General features: G+C 35.5%; 1 protein-coding gene across 4 annotated transcripts in view; it reads left to right on the top strand.

Annotated features, from left to right (window-relative positions):
* The first annotated feature begins 567 nt into the window (after nucleotides 1-567).
* Nucleotides 568-12,805, top strand: part of LOC107028610 (ABC transporter F family member 4-like) — a 15,422-nt gene continuing 3,184 nt past the window's right edge. The window contains exons 1-7 of one of the 4 annotated variants that reach the window (XM_015229746.2): nucleotides 568-1,254; nucleotides 1,366-1,522; nucleotides 1,885-1,948; nucleotides 2,481-2,810; nucleotides 3,264-3,436; nucleotides 10,573-10,659; nucleotides 10,754-10,827. In XM_015229746.2, coding sequence (XP_015085232.1) covers nucleotides 751-1,254; nucleotides 1,366-1,522; nucleotides 1,885-1,948; nucleotides 2,481-2,565 — 810 coding nt within the window. In that variant the 5' untranslated portion in view covers nucleotides 568-750 and the 3' untranslated portion in view covers nucleotides 2,566-2,810; nucleotides 3,264-3,436; nucleotides 10,573-10,659; nucleotides 10,754-10,827. Of the gene's footprint in view, nucleotides 1,264-1,365; nucleotides 1,523-1,884; nucleotides 1,949-2,480; nucleotides 2,811-2,910; nucleotides 2,998-3,263; nucleotides 3,437-10,572; nucleotides 10,660-10,753; nucleotides 10,828-12,805 lie in introns of those variants that run through there. The other 3 variants (XM_015229744.2, XM_027918992.1, XM_027918991.1) reach the window with 3 other exon arrangements.

The raw sequence follows: 12,805 nt of genomic DNA, 5'->3' as shown, positions 1-12,805 counted from the left end.
CTAGAACAATAAATAATAGGTATCATTACACTATTATTCATTTTTCACATCTATATAACGATTTATTCTTCATTAACCCAAGAAGAAAGCTTAGTATTGTTTCAAAGTTGTAAAATCTTTTAAAAAATGACTTACCCATTTTAAGTCAAACACAATTTTTAGTTTAGAAAGAGGAGAAAGTCACGATCGGAGATGACAAGAAAGATAAGATAATGGGGGAGAATATTTGTTTTGATAGTCGGATTTTCAGATTTTCTAAAGAGGAAGAAGAAGAGAAGAGAAGAGAAGAGAGAACATTGAGAGAAGAAGAGATACTTATTATTTTTTTTTTTTAAAATGGTTTGGATAGAATTGTAAAATTAAAAAAATGAAGTACTTATTTATATTTTATAAAAGATTAGAAAGTTTGAGAAATATTAATTTGATCTCAAATTTACTTAATTACATTTTAAAAATGATTTGACCAACTTTTGGTCACCGAAAACCAAACCAAATACTTATTTGACACCTTTCATTTAATTTTCTCTATTTACATTCATACGTATATTTGTCCTTTTCCGAAAATTAAAGTAGTGTTTTAAGCTTTTCGTGGGAGGAAATTATAGTACCCAGAAAACAGTGCTCGTAAAGTCTCGTCATTGTTTGGTTCGTACAATTTCTTCACTCTCCTTCCTTTAAAACCCTACCTTTTGGATTTTGGCAAAAGAGAAAGAGTATAGGGGAAAAGCGAAAGTAGATTAAGAGGTGAAAATGAGCGGTCGCTGTAGAAAGAATGTGAAACAAAATGCTGTAGATGATGTCGAAAAGTCTGTAGAAAAACTGAGTAAGCCTGATCGCCATAAAATAGAGCAAAAATCAGCTCGGAACTCGAACAGAGTTGTTGACAAGTTAGTTAATGAACAACACTGCAATGCAAGAAGGAAGCGTGGAAGAGAAAATTTTGAATGTGAGAAAAAAGAAGAAGAAGAAGAACTCAATACAGCTATGAAAAAGAAGGGGAAAGGTCGCAACAATACAAGAGAAAATGTTGTAACTGATAAGGATGACCTGCAAGAAATTGCTGCTTCGAATGACGAAAAAATACTCAATACAGCTACTAAAAATGAAATTGCTCTCTTGCCTGAAGAAGAAGAACTCAATACAGGTACAAAAAAGAAGAAGCGTGGCAAAAACATCAGAGAAAAGGTTGAAAGTGAGAAACAAAAACAAGAGAAAACTCTAAGTGAAAGCCACAGAAGAGACAAGTGTCGGAAGGTTGAAAATGTAAAAAAATCTATAACATTCTCAATGCTTAGACTTAAAAAGTGATCATTTAATTTATTCGTCTCGAATAATATCCTTGTTTTGAATTAAACTATATGGCAGGGGAATGAGATTGCATCCAATATGTTTCATCAATGCCAGAGGAATGACAAAGGAAGGGTTGTTAGGTGCATCAGTTGTAAAACAAAGCTTTTGCCTTTCTTGAGAAGATTCAACACAGAGCAAGTGATGGAGATGGAGATTGAAGCTAAGATTCAAGGTTCTATTATATTGCTTAAGAATTTGATACCATAACAGTTCTATGTATTTTTCATTTGATATGCATTTTCTTTTCATTTGGGCAACCATAAATATGCATTTAAGATTCTGTTATGTGATATCTGTTTCCACAGCTAGAGAACATAGTAAAATAGCTCTTCTCTGCCATATATATATTGGAATTGAGTTTGAAAGGATCTGAAATGTTAAATGGAGAATGTTACAACATATTCCTAGATATGAAAAAATAGTTTCCTGTAGTAGGTAGTGAGATACCAACTTCCTCCAAGAAAAACCAAATGTGTAATGCATTTTCAGCTGCTTCCTATTGTAACTAGAATTTCCATTGTTTATTTTGGTCAGGAGTACCTGTGTCAGAGTTAATGCTTCCTAAGGCAAAGTGCCGGAGGAGTGAGCATATACACTGGTAAGCATGAAAGACCTCCTCCAAAAGTGTGCTCTCTCTAACGGCTTAAAATTGAGAATATAATTGAGAAAATATAAGTGTGCTCTCTCTAACGGCTTAAAATTTCGATGAGATGGTCACACACTTCAACATGATACAGAAACAGACAGAGGTCCTTAGATCGAATTTCACCACCACACATCATCAGTAAAGAATTCCACATGTATGGCCCATGAAAAAACCCAGGTCTGCATGTGAAGGGGAGTGTTGAGAATATAGTTAAGTAAATATAAGTGTGTTCTCTCTAACAACTTTTTAGATGAGATGTACATACACTTCAACAATGCTTTTTGCGAATGAAGTACACAACTAGCGGCAACTAAGCAACATGAGCAATTTCAGAGCAAGTAGCAATGTGTACTTGAGCTGTAATTGGCCTGTGAAGTGCAGTGTTTCTCAAAAGCGTTTGTCCCTTTTAGCCTTCTCAAGTATAATTTATTTGCTGTTAAGTTTAACCCATTTTAACGATTCGTTTTTCCTTCTATTACTGCAGGTTGAAGTTAACATCCACCAATTTTTTATGGGATACATGGAAGGTCGGTTTGATAGTGCTGGTTGACCCCAGATTTTGCAGTTGAAAGACTGGCCTTCATCTGATTTTTTCGATGAGCGGTCACCTCGTCACTCTGCTGAGTTTGTTAGAAGCTTGCCCTTTAAGGAGTACACGCATCCTCAAAGTGGCTATCTGAATCTTGCTGTCAAACTGCCACCAGGGTATTTGATGCCTGGCATGAGACCAAAAACATATATTGCTTATGGAGTTCCCGAGGAGCTGGGGCGTGGGGACTCTGTGACTAAGCTGCATTTTGATATGTCTGATTCGGTATACTGAATTGTTTTATTTTTCTTTGGGCATATTTTTCTTCTATGTTGACTCTGGATTATGCCCAACTAAGTTTTTCACATGGACAATTCGTGCTTAGGTTATTGCAAGTGCTCTTTAACTTTAGACTTATGCAAGCTAATGGAAAAACAAGTCAAGTTGGAAAAACTGCTTTCACACCAAAAAAGAAAATGAACATCCTGATGTATCCCATAAACTGAAGTGACTTATGTTCTCTAATTTGGTTGGATATATGCTAGAGACTTGGAGAATTGACAGTCGTAAATTCTGTTGCACTCCCCAAAAGAAATGTTCGTTCTCTGTTTGAAGAGTGCCTTCAAATCCTCCTATGTGGTATTCTCGGCAGAGGATATTACATGGTGAACAATGTTAGTCCTTGTTATATTGTTAGGCTGCATCTATGCATTTATCTATTTTCTACCTATATTCCAGGTAAATGTGCTGACACATACACAAGGAATAAACCTGACACCTGAACAGCTTTCGTGGATTAAAAAATTGAAAAGAAAGCATGCTGCCCAGGATAATTGGGAATTGCAAACGACTGAGGAGGAGCACAAATGTGAAAACATCATCTAAGTTCAACGAGGACCAGTCTTTACTAGGTAAGATACCTGACCTAATTGAAGTTCAAGACTTCATGAATTACTTATCCAAACAAGAAAAAGAAAGCAATATTAGTGAACTAAATTGTGGTAATCAATCATTGTTGCATCTGCTTCCTGTGTGGAACCAGAGAGACAATGTTGCTGAAGTGGTTCAGATGGTGGGGGAATCAATTTAACTAGCGCTTTTGAAGCAAGTGGAGGGATTAAGAAAAATGGTAAAATTGTTGAGTGCAAAGATATCCTGTTTTTTTTTTTTTTGCAAAAAATGTGAAATGATTGAGGATCTTAGAATCATGGGAATATTCTGTAACAACAACAACAAAATACCCAGTGAAATCCCACAAGTGGTGTATGAGGATTGTAAAATGTACGCAAACCTTATCACTACCTTGTGAAGGTAAAGAGGATGTTCCTGAAAGATCCTTGGCTCAAGTGCATCAAATCTAGGTATAAAGGACACAATGAAGAAAAAAAGCAGATAACAAGGAAACAATGCAAAGTCTACCAGAATAGAGCAAATCAAACAACAAAATAGTGCGATAATTGAAACACAATAAACAACATACTAGGATAGATTATTGAAAAGAATACTAAAAATGATAAATACCAACCACCCTAAACAAGCCAAAACTATACTACCAACTAACCTTCTACCCTAATACGTGTCTTCCACACCTTTCTTTACTAACCTTCTACCCTAATACGTGTCTTCCACACCTTTCTTTCTATAGTCATGTCCTTAGTAGTTGCGTTATATCCTTTCCTGCACTATCACCTCTCTTCAATACTTCTTTGGCCTACCTCTGCTTCTCCTCCTACCCTTTATAACCAATCTCTCGCACCTCGTCACAAGTGCATCTATACATCTTCTATTCACATGTCCAAATCATCTCAGTCTTGCTTCTCTCAACTTGTTTACCACCGAGACCACTTCCACCTTCCTTCGAATATCCTCATTTATAACTTTATCGCTCCTAATATGACCACACATCTACCTCAACATCCTCATTTTCGCAACATGCATTTTCTGGACATGAGAGTTTTTGACTGGCCATTACTCTGCCTCATATAACAATGTCGATCTAACCACCACTCTATAGAACTCACTTTTGAGTTTCAATGGTAGCTTTTTATCACACAAGAATCTAGAGGCGAGCCTTCACTCCATCAACGTTGTAAATACAATGTGTGATATCATCGTCGATGTCTCCACTCCCCTCATTATAAACCCAAGATACTTGAATCTATCTCTTAAGAGATATTTCGTGTGTCAAAACCTTACTTCCATCCTACCTCATGCATCACATCATTGAATTTGGTGTTCACATACTTTGTCTTGGTCCTGTGCAACCTGAATCCTTAGTCTCCAAAATTTGTCTCCACACCTCTAACTTAGCATTAACTCCATTGCGCGTCTCATCAGTGTGTACTAAGTCAACTGCAAATAACATACGCTAAGGCACCTCTTCAACCATGTGTCTTTGGGAGCATATGCTTTGTCTATATACTCACGACAAAAAAAGACAAATTGGCTCCACATGCTCTTAAATGTGTTTTTCTTGGTTATGTAAGGTATTGAATGCATGTCAATGCTTCTCACTCGTCCTTCAACAATACCTTATGTCTGTAAATGTTACTTTATTAAAGGTCCTATTTTACATCCTTCTGCTGCTAAATAGGCATTTTTGAGGTTTTAATAGTTCCATCTTCTAGAGATCCCACCATAATCTATCCTTCCATTTCATATCCTATAATTCCATCTTCCTCCATCATCTCCTGATAAATCTACAATTTACAGTTGGTTGTCTTTAGGTATATACATTACATGTTGGCCTTCATGGACAAATTGATCGCCTAAAAGCTCACCTAGAGACAAGGGTTATACACAATTTTTTGTCTTGACTATGGTGATACCTTCTCTCCAATGGCCAAGATTGCTTCTGTCCGTCTCGTTTTACATGGTTGTTGTTCGGATGTTAAAAATGTCTTTCTTCATATAGATCTCGAAGATGAGGTATATATGGAGCAACCACATGGTTTTGTTGCTCAACGGGAGTCTAGTAACATGGTGTGTAGAGTAAGACAAGCACTAGATGGCCTAAACCAGTCTCCTTGAGCATGGTTTGGGAAGTCTAGCATGGTTGTTTAGAAGTTTGGAATGATATAAAATGAAGTGATCATTTTGTGCTCACACAGCTCCAGGTTTAAGAATTTATTTAGTAGTGTACATTGATGAGATAGTTATCACATGTAATCCAGATTGCAGAGTATTGATTCTCAAATGGATTCAAATGTTAAGCTCGTACTAGGTCAAGGGGAGCCTCTTAGCGATTATGGAAGATATAGAAGGCTGGTAGGAAAGTTGAATTATCTCGTAGTGACCCGACTTGATATTACTTTCCAGTTTAGTGTTGTAAGTCAATTCTTTAATTCTCCTTGTGAGTTTTATTGAAATGCAATTATTCACATTCTTTGATACACAAAATCTGCTTCAGGGAATGGACTACTTTATGAAGACCAAGCGCATAAGAAAATTGTTGGATATTCACTGATTGGGCAGGGTCACTCTCTGACGGATTGTCCACTTTTGGATATTGTGTTCTAGTTGGAGGAAGTTTGGTGTCTTTAAAAAGTAAAACAAAATGTGGCTGCTTTATCTAGTGAAGAAGCAGTGCAACATGTGACTCATACCGATCAAGCAACTACTCAAGGAGTTGAAATTTAGAGATACTAAGGGAATAGACTTGTGTGCGATAATGAATCTGCATATCACATTGCATCGAATGCATTGTTTCACGAGAGGACCATATACAGAGAGATTAATTGTCATTTTGTTTGTGAAAAGGTGCTTTTAGGAGACATCATTACAAGGTTCGTAAGATCAAGTAATTAGTGTGCAGGCATATTCACCAAACCAAGTTCCTACCCGGTTCTAGAATGAGTGTATGATTTCCTTTACTTTTTAGGACATGTAAACTTAGTTATTCTATTATTGATATGGTTTGGAGAAAATAACTTGTTTATTGCTCAATGATTACAATGATATAAATACATGAAGTGTACTAACGAACCATTGTAACTAGATAACCAAGATTGCACAACTGTAAATTGATTTAGTAACAATCTCGCTCAAGTTGGAGCATAAATGTCAATTGTGCCAAGCTTGTTACAATAGTAATCTGCTCGCTTATTTTTTTCACAAAAGCATTAATTGGATCATCAAAAGGATCATCATCTATCATACGAGGCACATTAGGAACTATTGGAGTACTACAAGGTTTTGCTCCTAACTTTTAGTTTTTGCAAGTAGGTCAAGAATATACCTTCTTAGAGATGGAATTCTCTTCTTGCTTCTATTTACTTCTACTCCAAAAAGTATCACAATGGGCCCGAATTCTTCATTTGAAATCAGATATGAAGGAAAGACTTATGGGAAGAAATCCCCGCATAATCAGCTCTTGTGATGATGTCATCAACATATACAACAATGAGAATAAAGCCAAATGTTGATTGCCGAGAAGACTGAGTGATCACATTTGCTCATATTCAACCCAAAATCTTGAACTACCTCACTGAATATGACAAACCAAGCTCATGGACTTTGCTTCAAGCCATACAATGACTTTTTCAAATGACGAAACTTTCTCATACTCACCCTGAGCATCAAAATTTGGTGGTTGCTCCATATACATTTCCTCTTGAAGATCACCATGAAGGAATGCGTTCTTGATATCTAACTGATGCGAAGGCCAATTCTCAGAAAGAGCTAGAGAAAAGCAAGTGAACAAAATTAAGTTTTGCAATTGGGGAGAAGGTGTTTGAATAATCTACCCATATGTTTGGGCATACCCTTAGCCATAAGCCTCGCCTTAAGCCTTGCTACAAAAGCAACCACTTACATCCCACTGGTTTCTTTCCTTTCGATAGGGCCACCAAATCCCACGTGTGATCTTCCTCTGAGGCGGCATGTATTTCATCAATCATTGGATTAGACCATTCAGGATTATTCAAAGCCTTCTTCACTCTTTTGGGTATAAAGATGGAGTCTAGAGAAGAAATCAAAGATCTAGACGTAAAGGATAAACGATCATAGGATACAAAACTAAGAATTAAATATGTGGATTTGCAAGTATCTGTACCTTTGCAAAGAGCAATAGGGAGGTTGAGATTTTCTGAAGGATCAAGTGACCGAGCGGGTTTATGACAAGTATCATCAGTCTCTCGCTTCCTTGAGTAGACTTGAACAATTGGCGATCTTGCTATCACAGATGGAGCAGGTACCAAAGGTACAAGACTGGGGGGTGATCAACAAAAGAACTGAGAAATAAAGGAACAACATTGGATTGTTTTGTCAAAACATGAGTGACTTGATAGACTAACCATTCATCTTCCCCCAGACTTGTATAATTAGGAGGTGCATAGAAGAATGGTGTATGTAGTCTTCGAAAATACCAAATCAACTGACATAAGATGTTTGCCAAGTTCAGTAGATTAACATCATTACCTTTTTCAAGGCGAGAATAGCCTAGAAAAAACACATTTCAATGCCTTAGGATCTAAATTGGTAATGGATGGTCGAACATCTTGAACATAACATGTGCTTCTAAACACCTTTGGTTCCATTGAAGTGATGAGTTATTAGGAAAAAGAACATTATATGGTGTATTACCAGCACACACAGTAAATGACATGTGATTTATCCAAAGCAAGATGTAGAGACTACATTTGCCCAAAATTGTTTAGGAACCTTCATCTTGAATAAAAGTGCCCGAGCAGTCTCAAGTTGATGTCTATTCACCCTCTCGGCAACTCCATTTTTAGAGGGTGTATCAACATACGAATATTGTTGATTTTGATTCGAGGATCTTACACGACGAAGCGAACTCTTTGACATATATTCTTTAGTGTTGTCACTTCTTAGAGTACAAAACGAAACATTGAATCACAGAAGGCACAAAAGTGAGTAACTTCAGAGGACTCTTCATAAAACAAATCCAAGTCATATGAGAGAAATTTTCCACAAAAGTGACAAAATTACCTACGTCTAGTTTTGGAAGTGACTAGACATGGTCCCCCAATGATAGAATGAACCAACTCAAAAGCCGACTTAGCACACTTATTAACCCTTGGACCTACTGAGTTGCGACGATGTTTTGCAAATTGATATGGCTCGCATTTCAGTGAAGAAATATTTTGAAATTGAGGACAAAGCTTCTTTAACAAAGGTAGAGAGGGATGTCCCAATAAACAATTTCCTTCAAACAAAGATACGACACTTAAGCAGGCCATAAATTGAGACTCTCATTCATCAAGGATATAGAGATCATTAGGTACATGTCCTTACCAATTATGTGGTTTGTTGATTTGCTTCAAGCGGAGACACAAATTGAGACTCCCACTCATCAAGCATATAAAGATCATCAGATACATGTATGCTTATACCTCACACCAAACGAGCCCTAAAGGTATTAATGGTGAAGCAGTCTACTCACAACTAAAGGATTCAACTCAAATAGACATAAACCATTCAGAGAAATACCCAACAAAATTCATGATACAAAACAAATAGTCAAATAGACTGAAATACCCAGTTGTTCTGTTGTTCAGGAGATGGTTTAGAAACTAAAATATACCCAAATGATCCAAATGTGAAACCAATTGAACAACGGATGATAAAATTCAAACAACAACAACATAATTCAAACAACATTGCAGCTCAAAACAAATCAAAACGACAAAGTAATTCAAACTCAAATATGACCAAAAGAAATCACTGAACTTGATTGATGATGCTTATTCTTCAAAACTTTGTCCAATATCTAGAAGACCGCCTTAAGTCGACTGAGAATTTCAAGGCGATGCCAAATTAGGATCCAGACCAAGATTGGTCCATACACGTACCTTTACGTGTGGCTAATTCCAACCAGCCGTGAAGTTCGACATACTACACTTTTTAATCCTACAAGGCTCTGATTCCATGTTTTTGATAAGGTCCGAAGAGAATAACTTGTTTATTTCTTAATGATTATAGTGATACATGAAGAGAACTAACTAACTATGGCAACTAGATAATTAAATCTCTACAAATTAACTAGACTACCATATATACAATCTTGCACAACTGTAAATTGATTATATAACAAAACACCAATAGCTTGTGGGAATAATAAAGTTGAATTCTCTCTCAAACTCTTGTTTTCTCACAGATGATATAGATGGAGGTGCATTGTGGGACATCTTTAGAAGGCAAGATATTCCTAAGTTGGAGGAATATCTTAGGAAGCACTTCAAGGAATTCAGGCATATTAATTGTTGTCGTATACCAAAGGTATGAACCAAATTTGTTAGCATTCATACTTTGGGATGAGTATTGAGTCCTATTGTTTCTTCGTGGCTTTGGCTTGGGGGTTAAGAATAATTGGTTGTAGAATGTTTCTTTCATTAACGAGGTGTTTTTAAATGACAGAGAAATCCATATGGGGTCAGCCCATAAGACTTACTGCAACCTTTGAAACTCGGGGATATTGTGCCCGCCCTTTTACCCTTTTTCACTTAAATACCAAGCTTAGTTCACATGGCGCAAGGCTCGAACCTGTGACCCAAGTCACCAGTCCCTCAACTTTTGCCTAAGAGCAGGACCTATAATGTTACACTTCGTGCCAATTTAAAATCTTGAGTACGAAATTTCAACATCTGACATGTTTCCTACCTAGAAATTAACATATTTTTTAAATCTCCCAAATTTGCCTTTTAACTCATTATTCAAGTACGGAGGAGGGAATTGTTTCGAAACATGATCTTCTGAAATTGTAAATGATGAAACAAGAAATTTAAGAAAACATTGCTTGATCTTGAAATCCATACACATGATTAAGCTTGTTGTTTGTATATTATCAAATTTACCATGAAGATGTTTTTGCTAGAGACGTAAAGTTGAACTTATGAAGAAAATAAACATCACTCTATTTCTTCTAATGTTTAAAGAATTTACCTTTTTTCTTTTTCATATCTTTATAATTTAATACAAGAATGATAACTGTGAGACATTTCATTCTTTGTTTTTCTGTCTTGTTATTTAAAACACAGTTTTCTGCATGTACCAACTACCAACTCCATTTTGTCTTTCATTGTAGGTTATTCACCCTATACATGGTCAAACATTTTACTTGACTAAGGATCACAAAAATAAGCTTAAGGAAGAATGTGGTGAGTTTTTCCATGTATGAATCTCACAGCTTGAAATGTTCCTATTTCGATGTGGAACTCTCTCTTTTTTCTTCTTACATTTTATTTTAATTATTTTCTATTTCGCAGGGACCTTTGTTCAAAAATTAGGGGATGCAGTTTTCATTCCTGCAGGCTGCCCTTATCAAGTTAGAAATTTGAAGGTGTCTCTCTCCCCTTCTTAATTTTTTTAGATTCTTCCTTTTATATTAACTTAGGACCTCAATTAACTTTAAGATAATAGTCGAAGCTATGGCAACTTACTTTAACCTATCGAAAAAATTTCTAATAGTTGAAGCTATATTAATTAATAGTATTATCATTTTTTGCCTTGTCAAAAGAAAAGGCTACTTTTATTTTTATCCAATCCGTGATGGTTGTGAAGGATAAAATTTTTGTACCAATATATATTGGGTAAGTTTTAGGATAATAAAATGTTTTGCTATTTTATCTTATCATTTAACTATATGACATTCTGCAGCCAAAGTGACTAACAACTTAAAGACCCGGTGCCTTCAAAGTGCAATTTGTAAATAAAGTAGCTTTATTCTAAGGTTAAGTTGAAAGTGGATCTAGATTACTGTAGCTTCTTATATGCCATTGAAAATTATCCAAAGTAAGGCTGATTTAAAGTTGGATAGTGATAGTTGATACTCCCTATGTTTCATTTTCTGGGTCTTAGTTTGACTGTTGTTGTAGAAGCAACAATGCTAACGGCTGAGAAGTTGGAAGAATAAAGATACACTCTCTTAGTTCTGAAAATATCTGATATTGGTTTTTTAGACAGACGGGATGGGTAAGCAGTAGACTGGACACTTTCTTTTTCGAAATGTACTAACATAAATGATGACTAATAGATCTTTGACTTCTGATCAGGGAACTTGGATATTATCAATAAGTTGCTATATTGAAGATAATGAATAAAGTTAAGTGCTAATTAGTAAACTATAATTTAAAACTTTCTCATAGAATAACTACTAATTTTTCTTCCTAGTCACCTTTCCACTTTATTCCACATTTAGTTATGCATATCTTTTGTTGTTAAGTGAACATCCAAGGGTAGTTTAAACTGGTGGTAGGTGTTTTAATTTGTGCTCTCTTGAAGTGTGTGACCATCTCATCTAAAAGCTTAAGTTGTTAGATGAACATACTTTTATTATTGAATTATATTCTCAACACGCCCCCTCATATGCTGGCTTGATTTTTTTCATGGGCCAAGCATATGAAAATTCTTTTTGATATGGTGGTGGTGAGATTCGATCTCATGACCTCTGCCTGCTCTGGTACCATGAGAAAATAGACGAAGAAGAAAAGATATTGAGAATTGAATTGATTGATTATTCCTTCAAGTTGATGGGATTAAATAATTATTACACATAGTGTAAATAAGGAAAGAAACTAATAAGATATTACTCCAAATATATTCATATCTACCCTATCTAATCATACCATATCTAAATATTCTCATATCTCACTATCCAATTATGCCATAATTAACACTTTCCTCAAGCTGGAGTTACAAGTCATATGCTCCTAGTATGCCACAACTATAGTCAATTCTGGATCCTTGGAGTTATTTTATGAAAATATCCGCCAGTTGATCTTTTGAATTGACAAAACTCGTGGCGATGTATCATGAGTCAATCTTCTCTCGAATGAAGGGACAAGTCTCAATGTGCTTTGTAGAATATAGAGATAATGGAACAATCTTACTCTTCATATCATTCCAAGAATGAGGGTTATTTATATGTGTACAGGCAAGTCTATCTAATGACACAAAATCAAAAGAAAATCTATCTAAGTAGGTGTTTGGCCATGTGATACCATATCATGATATGGTATCGTAAGATAGAATCAGCGTTTGGACATGCGATTTTACGCTGGTTCCATCTCATGATATGATATCATGAAATGTGATACCGTATTCTCCAAAAACCATGATATGTAATTATATGGGAATACCATATCATGTTTTGAGTTATTTTAATACAAAAAGTGATCCACAAGTCTATATTTTGTTAAAATAACCTCACATTTATATCTACTAACTATTTATTTCACATGTAAATAAAATTTATAATCACATCATTACTTTTTAAATTTTATTATTCTCACCGACATAAAATTTATTATTCACACCAA

This window comes from Solanum pennellii, chromosome 8, assembly GCF_001406875.1.
Source record: "Solanum pennellii chromosome 8, SPENNV200".
Taxonomy (NCBI): domain Eukaryota; kingdom Viridiplantae; phylum Streptophyta; class Magnoliopsida; order Solanales; family Solanaceae; genus Solanum; species Solanum pennellii.
The sequence above is the reverse complement of the archived record's forward strand: the minus strand, read 5'-3'. Positions and strand labels throughout refer to the sequence as shown.